This window comes from Cervus canadensis, chromosome 7, assembly GCF_019320065.1.
Source record: "Cervus canadensis isolate Bull #8, Minnesota chromosome 7, ASM1932006v1, whole genome shotgun sequence".
Taxonomy (NCBI): domain Eukaryota; kingdom Metazoa; phylum Chordata; class Mammalia; order Artiodactyla; family Cervidae; genus Cervus; species Cervus canadensis.
This window is the reverse complement of record NC_057392.1, coordinates 19,018,046-19,031,481: the sequence shown is the minus strand read 5'-3', so window position 1 is coordinate 19,031,481 and position 13,436 is coordinate 19,018,046. Positions and strand designations below refer to the sequence as shown.

The window sequence follows — 13,436 nt, the reverse complement described above, 5'->3', positions numbered from 1 at the left end:
TGTGCTTATCGGGGGTATTTTCTACAGGTGGTTTCTCTCTACCACTCCCCAGGATGGTTCTCACATTCTAAAGTATTTCACTCTTCTCCACTTTCCAGCATATTTTACACCTTAAGGGTTGGACATGGACCCTCCATTCAACTCTATCTTGAATATTTTCTCGGAACCCACATTAAAGTAGGGCAGGCAGGCAGACCATGACACGTTGCCGACAGTAAATTCAGAAATGTGACTTGAACTGAGTATTTAAAAAACTCCAAACCCAACAAGTTGGAAGTAGTAGTTATTCAAACAAATCAACTCTTTTATTTCCTTTTCAATGGTGCACATCTCAAATTGGTGGAACAGACAGGTAGAAAAATAAGATTATTATAGAAAATTCCACTTTTGAAGTGTATAACAATTTGGAGACTGATCAGTAGCTAAGATAACCTCTTCTCAGATGACATGAACACCTTTGCAGTCCTGCTCCTGGTCCTATGGTGACATAGATTTAAATCAACATGATATATTAAAAATAGAGGAAAATTCCAAAAGGGAAATATAAATAACCTGAAGCATTTCCAGAAATACAAGTGACACGTATGCATTGTGTATTGAAGGATGAAAATCTGAAATACACACATAAAATACATTTTCTAAAGCATTACTTTTAGGACTTTTTTTTTTTTTTTAAAAAAAAAGAATACAAGGTTTTCAACTCTTTAGCCAAAACATAAACACTGCTGCTGCAGAAAAGTCACCCTTTTTGAGAAAAAATCAGTGGCTGCTTTACATGATTGAACATAGGGACTTTAAACTTTAAGTATATTTAATGGTGCAAATTAACAGACATAGTAGGAATACATCATTCTAGATTACAAAACTACATCTTTTATTAGCACATGGTAAATCTCATCCATTGTTTTCCTCTCATTATGCTAATTCCAACCCTAAATTTCCAGCCTCATTGATAAGGATGTATAAAATTATATCCACAGTTAGGGGGAAAAAAAAAATCCAAGCCACCACTAGCAGGAAAGAACACCAAATCGTAAAAGAAACTGGGGTTACCAAAGTTTATTTTTGGTGATTCTCATTACAAGTGAATAGATTCTTAATTAGCTTTGCTTATTTTTCTTTAACTCACAAAGATAATTTTTGAAGAGTTTTCTTAACTTTCACTCAGAAGTGTTGACTACCAGAATGTGAGGTGTAGGTGAAATTTTATTCTAACACATGAAATGAAGCAAGCTGAAACCTTAGTTATATCAGGAAACTTTCAACTACCTCTGCACCTAACATTTAAAAAAGAGGAAAAAATAAGCCCTTTTGGAGACACTAGTTTCTCATGTAATTCTGATCCATGCATGCATCATGAATTAAAAAAGTAAAATTATTCCAAGCGGAAAGAAGGAAGTTCTATGGAAAAATATCAATGTCAAATTAGGCTAGGTTCCAAAGATTTTCAACATTTCAAGTTTCCTTTTAATGACATCATCAGTATGACAGCTGAGTTTGTATTCAAAATCTATTTTATAAATCTATAATTTGTAATTATATAAGTTATAATTATAAATCTACATTGGCAAAATATTCTACTCAGATAGATATGTGTGGGGTACACCTGTGTGTTAGGGCTTCCCAGGTGGCACAGTGGTAAAGAATCCACAGCCAATGCAGGAGACACAGGTTCGATCCCTGGGTCAGGAAGATCCCCTGCAGAAGGAAATGGCAACCCACTCGTACTTAATCCCAGTAACTAGAGGTTTTGAAGACACACTGCATCACTGAGGCCTGGCTTTGCTTTCATGACCACATCCCACAGTGTTGCTGACTTGGGGCATCAGGCCATCTCTGCTCGCCCCTGGGAAGGTGTTCTTACCAAGGCTGAAAGCTGGGTTTGTGTGCTAGCATCTCCTGAGGAGTCCAGAACTGCCTGAATTCTGCCAAGGATGTGTGTGCGTTCAGAGCCGGTGTGGACCTGTGAGGATGCTGCTGTCCAGGTGCCCTGAGGGAGGCTTCTGCTGCCCCCAAGTCCTTCTTCCTGGTCATGCTGCTGACAGCAGGTATCCCTGGAGAAGGAGTGTGCTCACGAAGCTGCAGGATTTTGAGTCAGTGAACTAACTGGCTGGCAGGGCTGGGTTGACATGGCCAGATGCTCAGATCCTAAACTTCACCAGCTCCCTTTGGCTTCAGACTCTTGGCCCTGTCCCATGAACTTCCCAGGGCATGACTTGAACCTGCAGCCTAAGGATCATGTCCTGCTTGGGAGTTCAGATATCTCCAGTTGTGTTAGAACAGCGGCGATGGCTCCAAAGCAAGTTTCTCTTTGATAAATTTGTACATCCTGAGAGGTTCCTTTGGAAAATTCCTAAGAAGGTAGGCTGTACCCCAAACTTGGGGAACTGAGTTTCCTATGACATCCTGGGATGTCTTCAGTTCGTCCAGACCTTGGCCATCATCTGCTGACTGAGGGATATGACCTCTTATTCCCATTGCCCTTCCCAGGTTCTAGAATTCTCCCAGTCCCAACCATCACCTACTCCCTGTTCCTTGGATGAGCCAATCTTCACCTGGATCAGGTAATGCCAAGTGTAAGGGGCCTTGCTTTCTGTGTTTCTGTGCTGACATCTGACATGCACTTCCAGCTTGAATGTTCTTGAAATTTGGGGTTTGCAGCTGTGTGAAATAAATCACATCTCCCATGGTCTCAGCAATATTAAGAGTAAAAGAAATCTGCTGATTCCTGGAATTGAAGCCATTTTCCAAAAGAGATAATTCCACTTATTTTGTTAGCATACTTTTGATTATATTTGTATTTTCCCCTCCTCACTTTCAAAATGTATTTTTCCATCTTGCTATTTAATTGGTAAACTGCCACAAGTTTAAGTCTGAAGTTCTTAAAACCCACTGAAACTGTAACAACAACTTCTGTCAGGTGGAGTTTTCTTGGCCCCAGAAATCTAGTGTCTTTCTTGGCAAAACTCATCATTTTACATTTTATGGTTGGTGTTTAGTTGTTTTGCCTAAAAGAGAAAACACTCTCAGTGGCAAGTATTCCCTCTGAACAGTTCTGTTATCAATTCTAATAAGTTTATGCAAGAGAAAAATGCACTGGGATTCCACTCAATTATTTGCTTTCTGCTAATAAGGATAAAGTCTGTGAAACTCAATTATTGTTGTTTATGGAACAGGCTGTCAGGCAGTGATTTATTTCTAATGACAACAGGTGACACCAGGCTAGAACTTGGCACTGAACCACGCCTGGCAACTCCCCCAGTGGGGATCTGGTGAGAGGAATTTAACAAATTTCCATTTGAGAGGAGACTCTATTAAATGAAGAAATAGTCCTTCTGCTCCTTTTGAAGGAGATAATGGAATCCCCAAAGCAAAACTGCTTTGCAGAATCTATGACCCAAAGCTCTGTGAAGTTGTTAATACCTCATTGCTGGGAGTTACTTTCACAGTTTTGAACTGTAACCGACCCCAAATTTGTCTCGGACCAAAAAGTCTGCATTTCACAGAAGCAGGTAAGAAAAATCCTGCAGAAGTCTGGGAGTGGGCTGCGTTCAGGAAGACCGTCCCGGTTGTCACACACCAGGAATCTATTTCTTTAACACCAGGTCCCTGTGTTTTGGTTCATAAGAAAAGCAAAATAGTTCACCATGGTGATCACACACCAATCAGTTGCAGTTCTTCTAAATTCCAGAGGAAAAAAATATAATCAATCCCCATCTCATCGCTATTTTTGATAAACAGTTTCAGGTTCTGAAGACAGGGTTTCATTTCAGGCTTCTGAATAACTCATCAAGAATATAAAGCATCAGCCTATTTAAAAAAATACATTGTTCACGTAAAAACATCCTTTTTCCATCAGAGAGTTGACAAGGTTTTGACAAAAACCTGATGCTAATTTGCATCTTTCAGGACAGGACCATCTTCCAGCCCCTTCCACAGTGTGCTGCCTGGTAAAAATGACACCCCCAAAGGGCTGCTATCTTCTTTCCTGTTCAAAGCAAGCCTGTTTGAAGATTTGCCAAGTGAAGGATCAATTTACATAACCGGAGGAGGTGCGTGTCACTAACAGGGTTTTGACTCAAAGTCCAATTTTCAGCAGCAAGGCATGCCAGGAAAACGTCCCAATTTCAATTGTCTAGTTCATCCTTGTTGCTAAGTTATGCTTTTGTAATTTCAGTATTTCCATTAAAATGTCACATCCACTGACATCTCAGATGAAAAGGTAGAGAAATTTGATAGGAAATACAGAGCATTATAGCAAACTTCATTCAAAGACCCAAGCTTGAAATCTAACTTGCTATTATCAAGTATTCTGGGAACCATGCCTGCTAGTTGATGGCAGGAGAGACAGCCCCCAGCTCAGAAACCAAACACGGGAAAATGAAACAGAAGATGCCTGAGTAAAGCAATAAGCAGCAGAATTAACCGGGTCATATATACAATCCCCTCCTTTTATTTCAGGAGTTTGGATTTTTCAGAGCAAGGGGAAGGCACTGTCAAGGGATATCACCTGCACATCCAGGGAAAGTGGACCACCGAACAGGAACCCATGAAAAAGCCAAGAGGGCAAAAAGAGAACTGGACTCCCCAGAGATTTCTATCTCTGAAATGTATTTTGAAATTATTACCTCTCCACTAGCTGAGGCTGGAAGGGACAATGACCTTCTGATGACCGTGTCCTGTTCTCATCCCATTTCAAGAGGGTTCCATTCTCACCACAGCCATACCTGCATGGATCTTAACACAGAAGATCCATGTTCTAAGATGCAACTCAGCCCTTCGCCACAAGATTCTTGGGGCCCCTGGGGGACACTTAGTGTCTGTGAGGACACTAAGATGCATATCAATGGCCCTGCATCTCTCTGGCACAGTCATCTTGGGCAGGCTTATCTGTTTCTGAATATGGAGGTGACTTGGGGAGACAGTGAACCGGGCAGGTGAGTGAAACATCCACAGGAACATGAACAACATCCCAGCCAGACGAGATGCTTCAGGGAGCCCTTCTGGGTTTGTACTGTATATCTGACCCACCCCAACAGTGATGCAAAGGGAACCTTGAACTTGGCACACAGCAAGAGAAAGGATATTGCCTTTAAACCCTTCTTGTGATGACCTCAAGTTAAAGGCTTCTGCTTTTCTTTGCCAAAGTCCTCAAATAAATGATAGCAAGTGTGGAGTTCTCCAAATAAGGAAACCACCGCACCCCTGACTCATCACCAAAGACTGAACACGCCAAAGGGCAGAAGCATGGAGGTCAGCAGCTATTTCAGCTGGGTGTGCTTGAGCCTTGGCGGTTCTGCACACAGAAGCTCATGGTTCCAAAGCACAGGAAAAAGCAGAAATTCCCTCACATCCTTGGAGAGCTGGTCGGGGATATGGGCACCGAGCCATGTCTCTATTTCCCGAAAGAGTAATCAGCAACCTACCTTCAGGGGAGACTTGGAAAAAGAAACAATTAAGCCAGTGAAAGAGAATCTGTTTTTCTCCTTCATACAGTGTTTATTCATTTTGGGTAAGAGTAAGCGTATGTGATGATAACCAGCTCCATGACAGAACACCTCCAGGTTGATCTGTGGTTCAGCACCTATTACATCTCTCCTGCTGGAAAGAGGATTCTTTAGGCGGGGGCAATGGCTGGAAGCAGGCTGCCTGTACCCCCAGCAGGCACAGGACCCTGGATAAAGTGTTGACAGAGGTAGTTTTTACTTTCACACCCATAGTACTATGCAAGTATTGAGTACAAAGAGTACACTTCCTTTGCACTTGAAGGCCTTCCATCTTCAGAAGAGGCTGGTGAAGACTTGAGTGATCATCTCTTCCTAGTAGAGTCCAGCTCTCCTTCAGATCACAGGGAGACCCAGGACTTCCCAGATGGTGCTAGTGATAAAGAACCCCCCTGCCAATGCAGGAGATGCAAGAGCCATGAATTCGATCCCTGGGTCAGGAAGATCTCCTGGAGGAAGGCGTGGCAACCCGCTCCAGTATTCTTGCCTGGGGAACCCCGTGGACAGAGGAGGCTGACAGGCGACAGTCCATAGTATCACCAAGAGTTGGAAACAACTGAAGCGACTGAACACGCACGCAGAGCATAGAGAGACCCAGAAAAGGGGCCTGATGCTCTCCTTCCAACTCCGAAGGGGGCAGGCTGCTTTTTTATCATCAGGCCCCAGACTACTTCTCCTGCTGTCATATTGCAAACCTTGTTATCACTTTGACTCAGGCGGATCCTGGTCACAAAATACCCTTAAATGTGATCAATACAAAAAGCTTCCCATTAGCTAAGAAGAGTTATAAAGTATATGCACTTATTTCTCCAGAGATAGAAGGGAAAAGAGAACAAGCCAAGGCTTGTGGTTGGTTTCTTTTTTTTTGGGGGGGGGGTGGCTCACCCACATAGTTTGGCATAACCAGCTACATAAAGCCTGAAGCCCAATTCACTCTGTTTTGATTAAGAATGAGGTGCTTTTTTATTATCATTTTCCTTGGAAGTAAGGGGGAAAAAGGAAGCTGTAAAGTCAAGAATCAAAATACAGTGAATCTGGAAGGCATCTGGGAGCAAACAGAAATTTAAGACTAACGCGCACAGGAAGAAGCCTTGCCTTATAACCCCTGCCTGCTGCACTGAATCGTCTTAATTGTCGAGTTCACGGTCACTAGGCTTTTCTCTTCATTTCCAGCGATGCCGGACGAGCGAGGACTCATCGTTGACCACCTCGGGATCTCGGGGGTGATGCCTACACCGGACCGGAAGTAGCAGCAGGGTGATTAAAACAAGAAGGATGACTCCACACACACTCATGAGAGTATAGGAGACGATCCACAAGATGGGCTCGTTCAACGGCAGGGCAGGGACGCAGTTGCTGGCTATGTCCTCTGTTGAGAAAGGCCCGGAAATCTCAGACACCGGAGCACCTGCGATTTCTGAGGAGACAGAAGGGGGGACAAGCCACAGCTGTGAGATGAGCAGTCATCCCCATCACATGACCCAGGACATAACCTTTTGCTTTATCGGCCACAGTCAAGTCGCACTGGCTCTCACATTCCGAAGGCCCCAGGGTCTGAGCACACACCAGGGGGTCTCGGCGGCCGTGTGCCTTCAGAGGGTCCAGTCCCCTTCTTGGTGGAGTGACAGTGTGTCTCAAGGCCTGCAGGTGCCGAACCCACATGGCAGAGAGCAATGTGCAGAAGGATACAGAAGCATCAGGTCCTTCTCGGCAAGAATGGAGCACCAGGCAGGTGAGCGTGAACCGCTGGTGAGCTGCGTGGCTGTGCGCCCTCAGCGGAGGTGAGCAAGGAAGAGTGAGAAGCATCTAGGACAGAAAACTCAGCTGCACCTGCCAGAATCATGGGGATTTACCCTGTGGAGTCACCCTGAGTTCACGCTCCGTGGTAGATTCCATAGTAGGTAACATGCCTACATCAGCCCGACCCACACTCCTAGTGGGTTCCAAGAGCGGGGTCAGCCTGGCCTAGGAGACTCTTCCCCACCCCACACTTGCCCCACACTTGTCCTAGGTCACATCTCCAGTGTACACAGTGCCCAGAATCAACAGAGGTAAATGAGGGACTTCCCTGGTGGTTCAGTGGTTAAGACTTAGCTCTTCCATTGCAGGGGGAGTGGGTTCAATCCCTAATCAGGGAACTAAGATCCCATATGCCTTGAGGTGAAAAAATAAAGAGTGTTAAGTGAGTATACCAGTGGATTTAGGATGTAACTGGTAACAAGGAAAAAGAAAAACAACCCAAAACACAGCTACAATTCTACCCATTACTTTTGCAAACTGATGCCTGAAAAGCATTCTCCCTGGAGAAGGACTTCCCAAAGCAGATTTGGGGATCCCTAATATTTCATTTGTCTGTACTAGGCTGATCTGCTCCTTTCAGAAGTATAGAATTTTCTTGGCATCTCAAGTTTTACTTGGAAAAAGAAAAAGGCCTCATGACCCATTTAAACTGACTGCTAAGCATTTAATTTTCCTATAGGTAAAGCCTCAAGATCCTAAGGCCTGCCAAGTAAGATCCTTTTTTACCGAGGGAAGAAAAAGTCAAAATAATACCTTTAAGGGTATGGTCTAAAGTGAGGGAAAGGACAACATGAATAATTTGCAAAAAGGTTGCTTTTTCTTACTATCGATGTGGATTCTGTTAATACGGATCCATGACTTCTTCTCCTCCCAGGTGGCGCTAGTGGTGAAGAGTCTGCCTGCCAATGCAGGAGACATAAGAGATGTGGGTTCCATCCCTGCATCAGGAAGATGCCCTGGAGGAGAGTATGACAACCCACTCTGTACTCTTGCCTGGAGAATCCCACGGACAGAGGAGCCTGGAGGGCTACAGTCCATGGGGTCACAGAGAGTTGGACATGACTGAAGTAACTTAGCATGTAGCATGCCTGACGTTTTCTAAAAGTGCAGGAAGAGAAAAGCAAGAAACAGAACATGCAAACACCTATGAACAGAGGGATGCTGGCCTTCTGCTAGTCTAGACGCTCAAGTGCCCACAGCCATCCTCAGCTAACGACAGAAAGAAAAGTGAAGTGTTAGTCACTCAGTTGTGTCAGACTTTTTGCGACCCTGTAGACCATAGCCCGCCAGACTCCTCTGTCTATGGGATTCTCCAGGTAAGAAGACTGGAGTGAGTTACCATGTTCTCCTCCAGCGATCTTCCTCACCCAGGGACTGAACCTGGGTCTCCTGAATGGCAGGCAGATGGCAGATTCTTTACCATCCGAGCCATAGGGAAGCCCCTAGAGCATTTAACAAACATTACATGACAAGGGCTTCCTGGATGGCTCAGTGGGTAGAGAATGCACTTACCAGGCAGAAGATGCAGGAGACACCAGTTAGATCTCTGGTTCAGGAAGATCCCCTGGAGAAGGAAATGGCAACCCACTCCAGTATTCTTGCCTGGAGAATCCCATGGACAGAGGAGCCTGGTGGGCTACAGTCCTTGGGGTCACAAAGAGTTGTATATGACTGAGCATACACATTGTTCCATAATGAAAATAACCTTTATTACAAAGGCAATAGATAGTATGGTAAAAAATTTGAAGCTGTAAGTAAATAAGGAAATAAAAACACACTCAAAATTTACCACTCAGAAATAGCCAATACTAACATTTTTTAATATAATCATAGGCATCAATTTTTTAAACAAAGATGGAACCATGCTGTTCTATACACTGTATTTTCACTTTATATGTGATCTGTCTTTTCATAGCATTTAATTTTCAACCATGCTGTCTTTATGATTACACAAAAACCATATTATAGATGTATCAAATCTGCTTACCCATCTCTGAGACCATTTAAGTGGTTTTTAATATTTCCACCACTGTGAACACTGACATGTAAAAACATCATGTACCTAAGTCTTTGCCCTTATTCATACTTTGTTTCAGAATGAGTTAATAAAGTAAAACTATGGGTCGAGGTACGCCCACTTGATATATGCTGGGCGTATCATACATGCTTGGCATTTGGATATATGCTGACAACACACACGCAAGAAAGGCTGAGACACTACATGCCCATCAACACAGGCTGGGTACCACTTCTCACACTCTTACCAGCATCAGCGCCTATAAGGAAAAATGATGGCTCTCAATCCAAAATCATGTCTGTAGTTCTTTGATTACCAGTTGGGGGCCCATTTGAAAAACACACTCATTGGCCATTTCTATTATAATTCCTATCTTTTTCTCATGGATTTGTAAGAGTCATGTATATAGTAAAAACTTTCTTTTGTTGCAAATGTCCTTCCACAGTAGGCCATTTGTCTTTTCAAAGATTCATTTACTTTATAAATAGAGAAGCTTTAACAAGCAATTATGAGAATGAAACATGCTTAGTGGAAAGATAATATCTTAATAGAACAAAGCACCAAGAAATGAAAAGTCACTTGAAATCACTTCTGTTTCCAGACAAGATGGAAAAGGGACAAAATTTACCCTTTACCCTTCCACCTGAAACAACTAAAATAGACCAAAAAAAAAAAGAAAAAGACTCTGAAGATATTAAAACTTGGGTGAAGAGACACAGTAAATCCTGAGGGATGGAAACAGATGGGGCCAGCCTCCCAGGTGCCCATCTTCCTACATTGAGAGAATTTCTGGGCAGTGGCACAGACAAGGGTGTCACCCAAGTTGGGGAGACAGAGGCAGAAACCCAGAGAAGCAAGGGCTCTTGGGGTTTGCAGGTAGCGTGATGCAGAGGAGAGAGAGCTACAAAGTGAAACCCCACACACCCCCAGAGGACTTCCCCTGAGCCGTCAGCCCAGTGCTGACCGTAAAATGAATGAGGGCCAGTGAAAGAACCACTTGGAAGGATGAAAATAAACTATGCTTGGGGCTCACATAAGAATCATGTGAGCTCACACAACAATAATAATTCTTATGCTCACATAAGAATAATGACTGTGGCCAATAATTTCCTGTTTGTTTCCCACGGTGAAAGACAAAAACCCAGAAAAACTCACTCAATTCACAGGGTACTTAGAGTACTAAAGGTCTTTGCTTTGTAGTAGGAAAGATTATCCCTAGACTAGCACTACTCTGATGCCTCTGATAAAGCTTAAAATCAAGACAAAAAAGGATCAAACTCTTTATAAGGAACTTAACTGTGACCCAGACACATCTCAAGAGTATTTTAAAGAACACAAAAGTATTCAGCAACCAACAGGGTAAAATTCACAATGTTTGTTATCTGATACAAAATTACCAAAATGCAAAGAAATAGAAAAATTCATAACAGGGAAAAATTAATAAATTAAAATTTAGGGAGAAATGACACAGGTGATAGGATTATTAGGAATTATATTAAGCCAGTTATTATTACTCTATTCTACTTAGGAAATGATAGACAAAATATTAGTCACATTAAAGAGAGACATGTGCTCAGTTGTGTCCGACTCTTTATGACCCCATGGACTGTAACCGCAGGCTCCTCTGTCCATGGGATTCTCCAGGCAAAAATACTGGAGTGGGTTGCCATTTCCTTCTCCAGGGAATCTTCCCAACCCAGGGATCGAACCCACTTCTCCTGTGTCTCCCACATTGGCAGGCAGATTCTTTACCACTGTGCCACCTGGGAAGTCCTAAAATACAAATTATAAAAAAAAGACATAAATCAAACTTCTAGGGATTAAAAACTACATTAAGTGAGATGAAAAATATACTGAATGGTGTTAACAGCAGATTACACATTGGAAAAAAAAAGATAAGTGAACTTGAAAACATAGCAATATGAATGATTAAAATGAAACAAAGTAAAATACTGAAAAAAAAATAGAAAATCAGTAAACTGTGGGGCCACCCAAATAACAGGAGAGGATGGGAGGCAGAAAGAATAGTTGAAGCAACAGTAGCCAAAATTTTCCCAATGGGATAAAAACTATAAACCCACTGATCCAAGAGACTCAGAGAACCCCAAGTACAAGAAACATGAATACACTAGTGAATTGCTGATAACCAGTGTTAAAGAGAAAATCTTTAAAGGAGAGAGAAAAAGAAATATTATGTACAAAGGAACAAAGAAAAGGATTATAGATGATTTCATGTCAGAAACTATACAAGCTCTAAGAGAGTAGAGTGATATCTTTAGAGTATCAAGGGGAGAAACGCAGCCAGCCTAGAATTCTATCCCCCCAAAAAATATTTGTCAAAAGTGAAGATAAAGCAATGTTTTCAGACATATACAAGCTGAAAGAATTTATCATAAGCAGACATACACACACATACACACATGTATTCATATTGAAATACTATTCAGTCTTAGAAGGATATCTTGCCTTCTGGGCAACATGGATGAACCTGGAGAATACTGCTAAATGGAATAAGCCAGACACAGAAGGACAAACACTGCACGATCCACTTACATATGAAATCTGAAAAAAGTCAAACTCATAGATTCGGAGAGTACAATAGTGGTTGCTAGGGGCTGGAGGCTACAGGTAAGGGGAGATATTGGTTAAGGGAGGCAAAGTTTTAGTTATGCAAGATGAGTAAGTCTGGGATTTAAGGTACAGCATGGTGACTGTAGTTAACAGTATTGTAGACTTGAAATTTGCTAAGAGGGTGTATCTTAAGTGTTCTCACTACCACCAAAAAAAAAAAAAAGGAAAAAAGAAATGATTATGTGAGATGATGAATATGTTAATTACTTTGAGTAACCATTTTACAGTGGGCTTCCTCGGTAGCTCAGTGGTAAAACAACAACAACAACAACGACAACCACAAAAAACCTGCCTGCCAATGCAGGAGATGTGGGTTCGATCCCTGGGTTGGAAAGATCCCCTGGAGAAGGAAACGGCAACCCACTCTAGTATTCTTTCCTGGAGAATCCCCATGGACTGAGGAGCCTGGACTGAGGGCTATAGTCCATGGGGTCACAAAGAGCTGGACATGACTGAGCGACTAAACAACAATAAATCATTTTACAACGTACACGTATATCAAAACATCAAGTTGTACACCTCAAATATACATAGGTTTTATTTGCCAATTATACCTCAATAAAACTGAAAAAAAGAAAGAAATCATTACCTCAGATCTGCACTATCAAATGTACTAAATGTACTAAATGAAGTAAATGTACTAAAGGAAACCCTTCCAGCAGAAGAAAAATGAGATCAGGTGGAAACAGGGATTTACACACAGAAATGAACACTAGAAATGGTAACTATGTAGGCAATTGTAAAATCTTTATTTCTAACTTAAAATATTTAAAGAGATAACTGACTGATTCAAGCAAAAGTAATAACAATGTACTGGGTGAATTCTGGGCTTCCCAGGCGGTGCTAGTGGCAAAGAACTGGCCACCAATGCAGGAGACATAAGAGATGTGGGTTCAGTCCCTGGGTTGGGAAGAACCCCTGGAAGAGGGCATGGCAGCCCACTCCAGTATCCTTACCTGGGAAATCCCATGGACAGAGGAGCCTGGTGGGCTACAGTCCACAGGATCACACAGAGTTGGACACAACGGAAGTGACTTAGCATTCATGTACAGGAGATTTGTAAAATATACATGATAGTAATATTATAGGAAGGACAGAAGGCAAGAAAGGGAAGGACAATCTGTAGGTTTGTTTACTACAGGAAGTGGTAGCTGTGATCAAGTAAATGGATGATACAAACCTCAGAGCCACTAAAATAATGCAGCCAGGAGTCATAGCTAATAAACTTGCCGAGGAGAAAAAAACACTCGATCCAAGAGAAGATGGAAAAAGAGAAAAAAGGAACAGCTGAGACAGAGAAAACACATAGCAAGACTACAGACTTAAATCCAACCATATCAATCATCTCATGAAATATAAATAGTCTACACTAGGGGTTTGTGAAATTTTTCCATAAAGGACCAGACTGTAAACATGTTAATTTTGGGGGTCACACATGGTTTCTATCACATACTCCTTCTGATTTTTTAATAACCATTTAACAA

At 42.2% G+C, this 13,436-nt stretch overlaps 1 protein-coding gene across 1 annotated transcript in view; it reads right to left on the bottom strand.

The window, feature by feature from the left end:
• Window positions 1-275: 275 nt before the first annotated feature.
• BACE2 (beta-secretase 2) overlaps window positions 276-13,436 on the bottom strand; it is a 113,410-nt gene continuing 100,249 nt past the window's right edge. Inside the window, exon 9 of the mRNA XM_043474458.1 lies at window positions 276-6,921. Coding sequence (XP_043330393.1) covers window positions 6,668-6,921 — 254 coding nt within the window. The 3' untranslated portion in view covers window positions 276-6,667. The remainder of the gene's footprint in view (window positions 6,922-13,436) is intronic.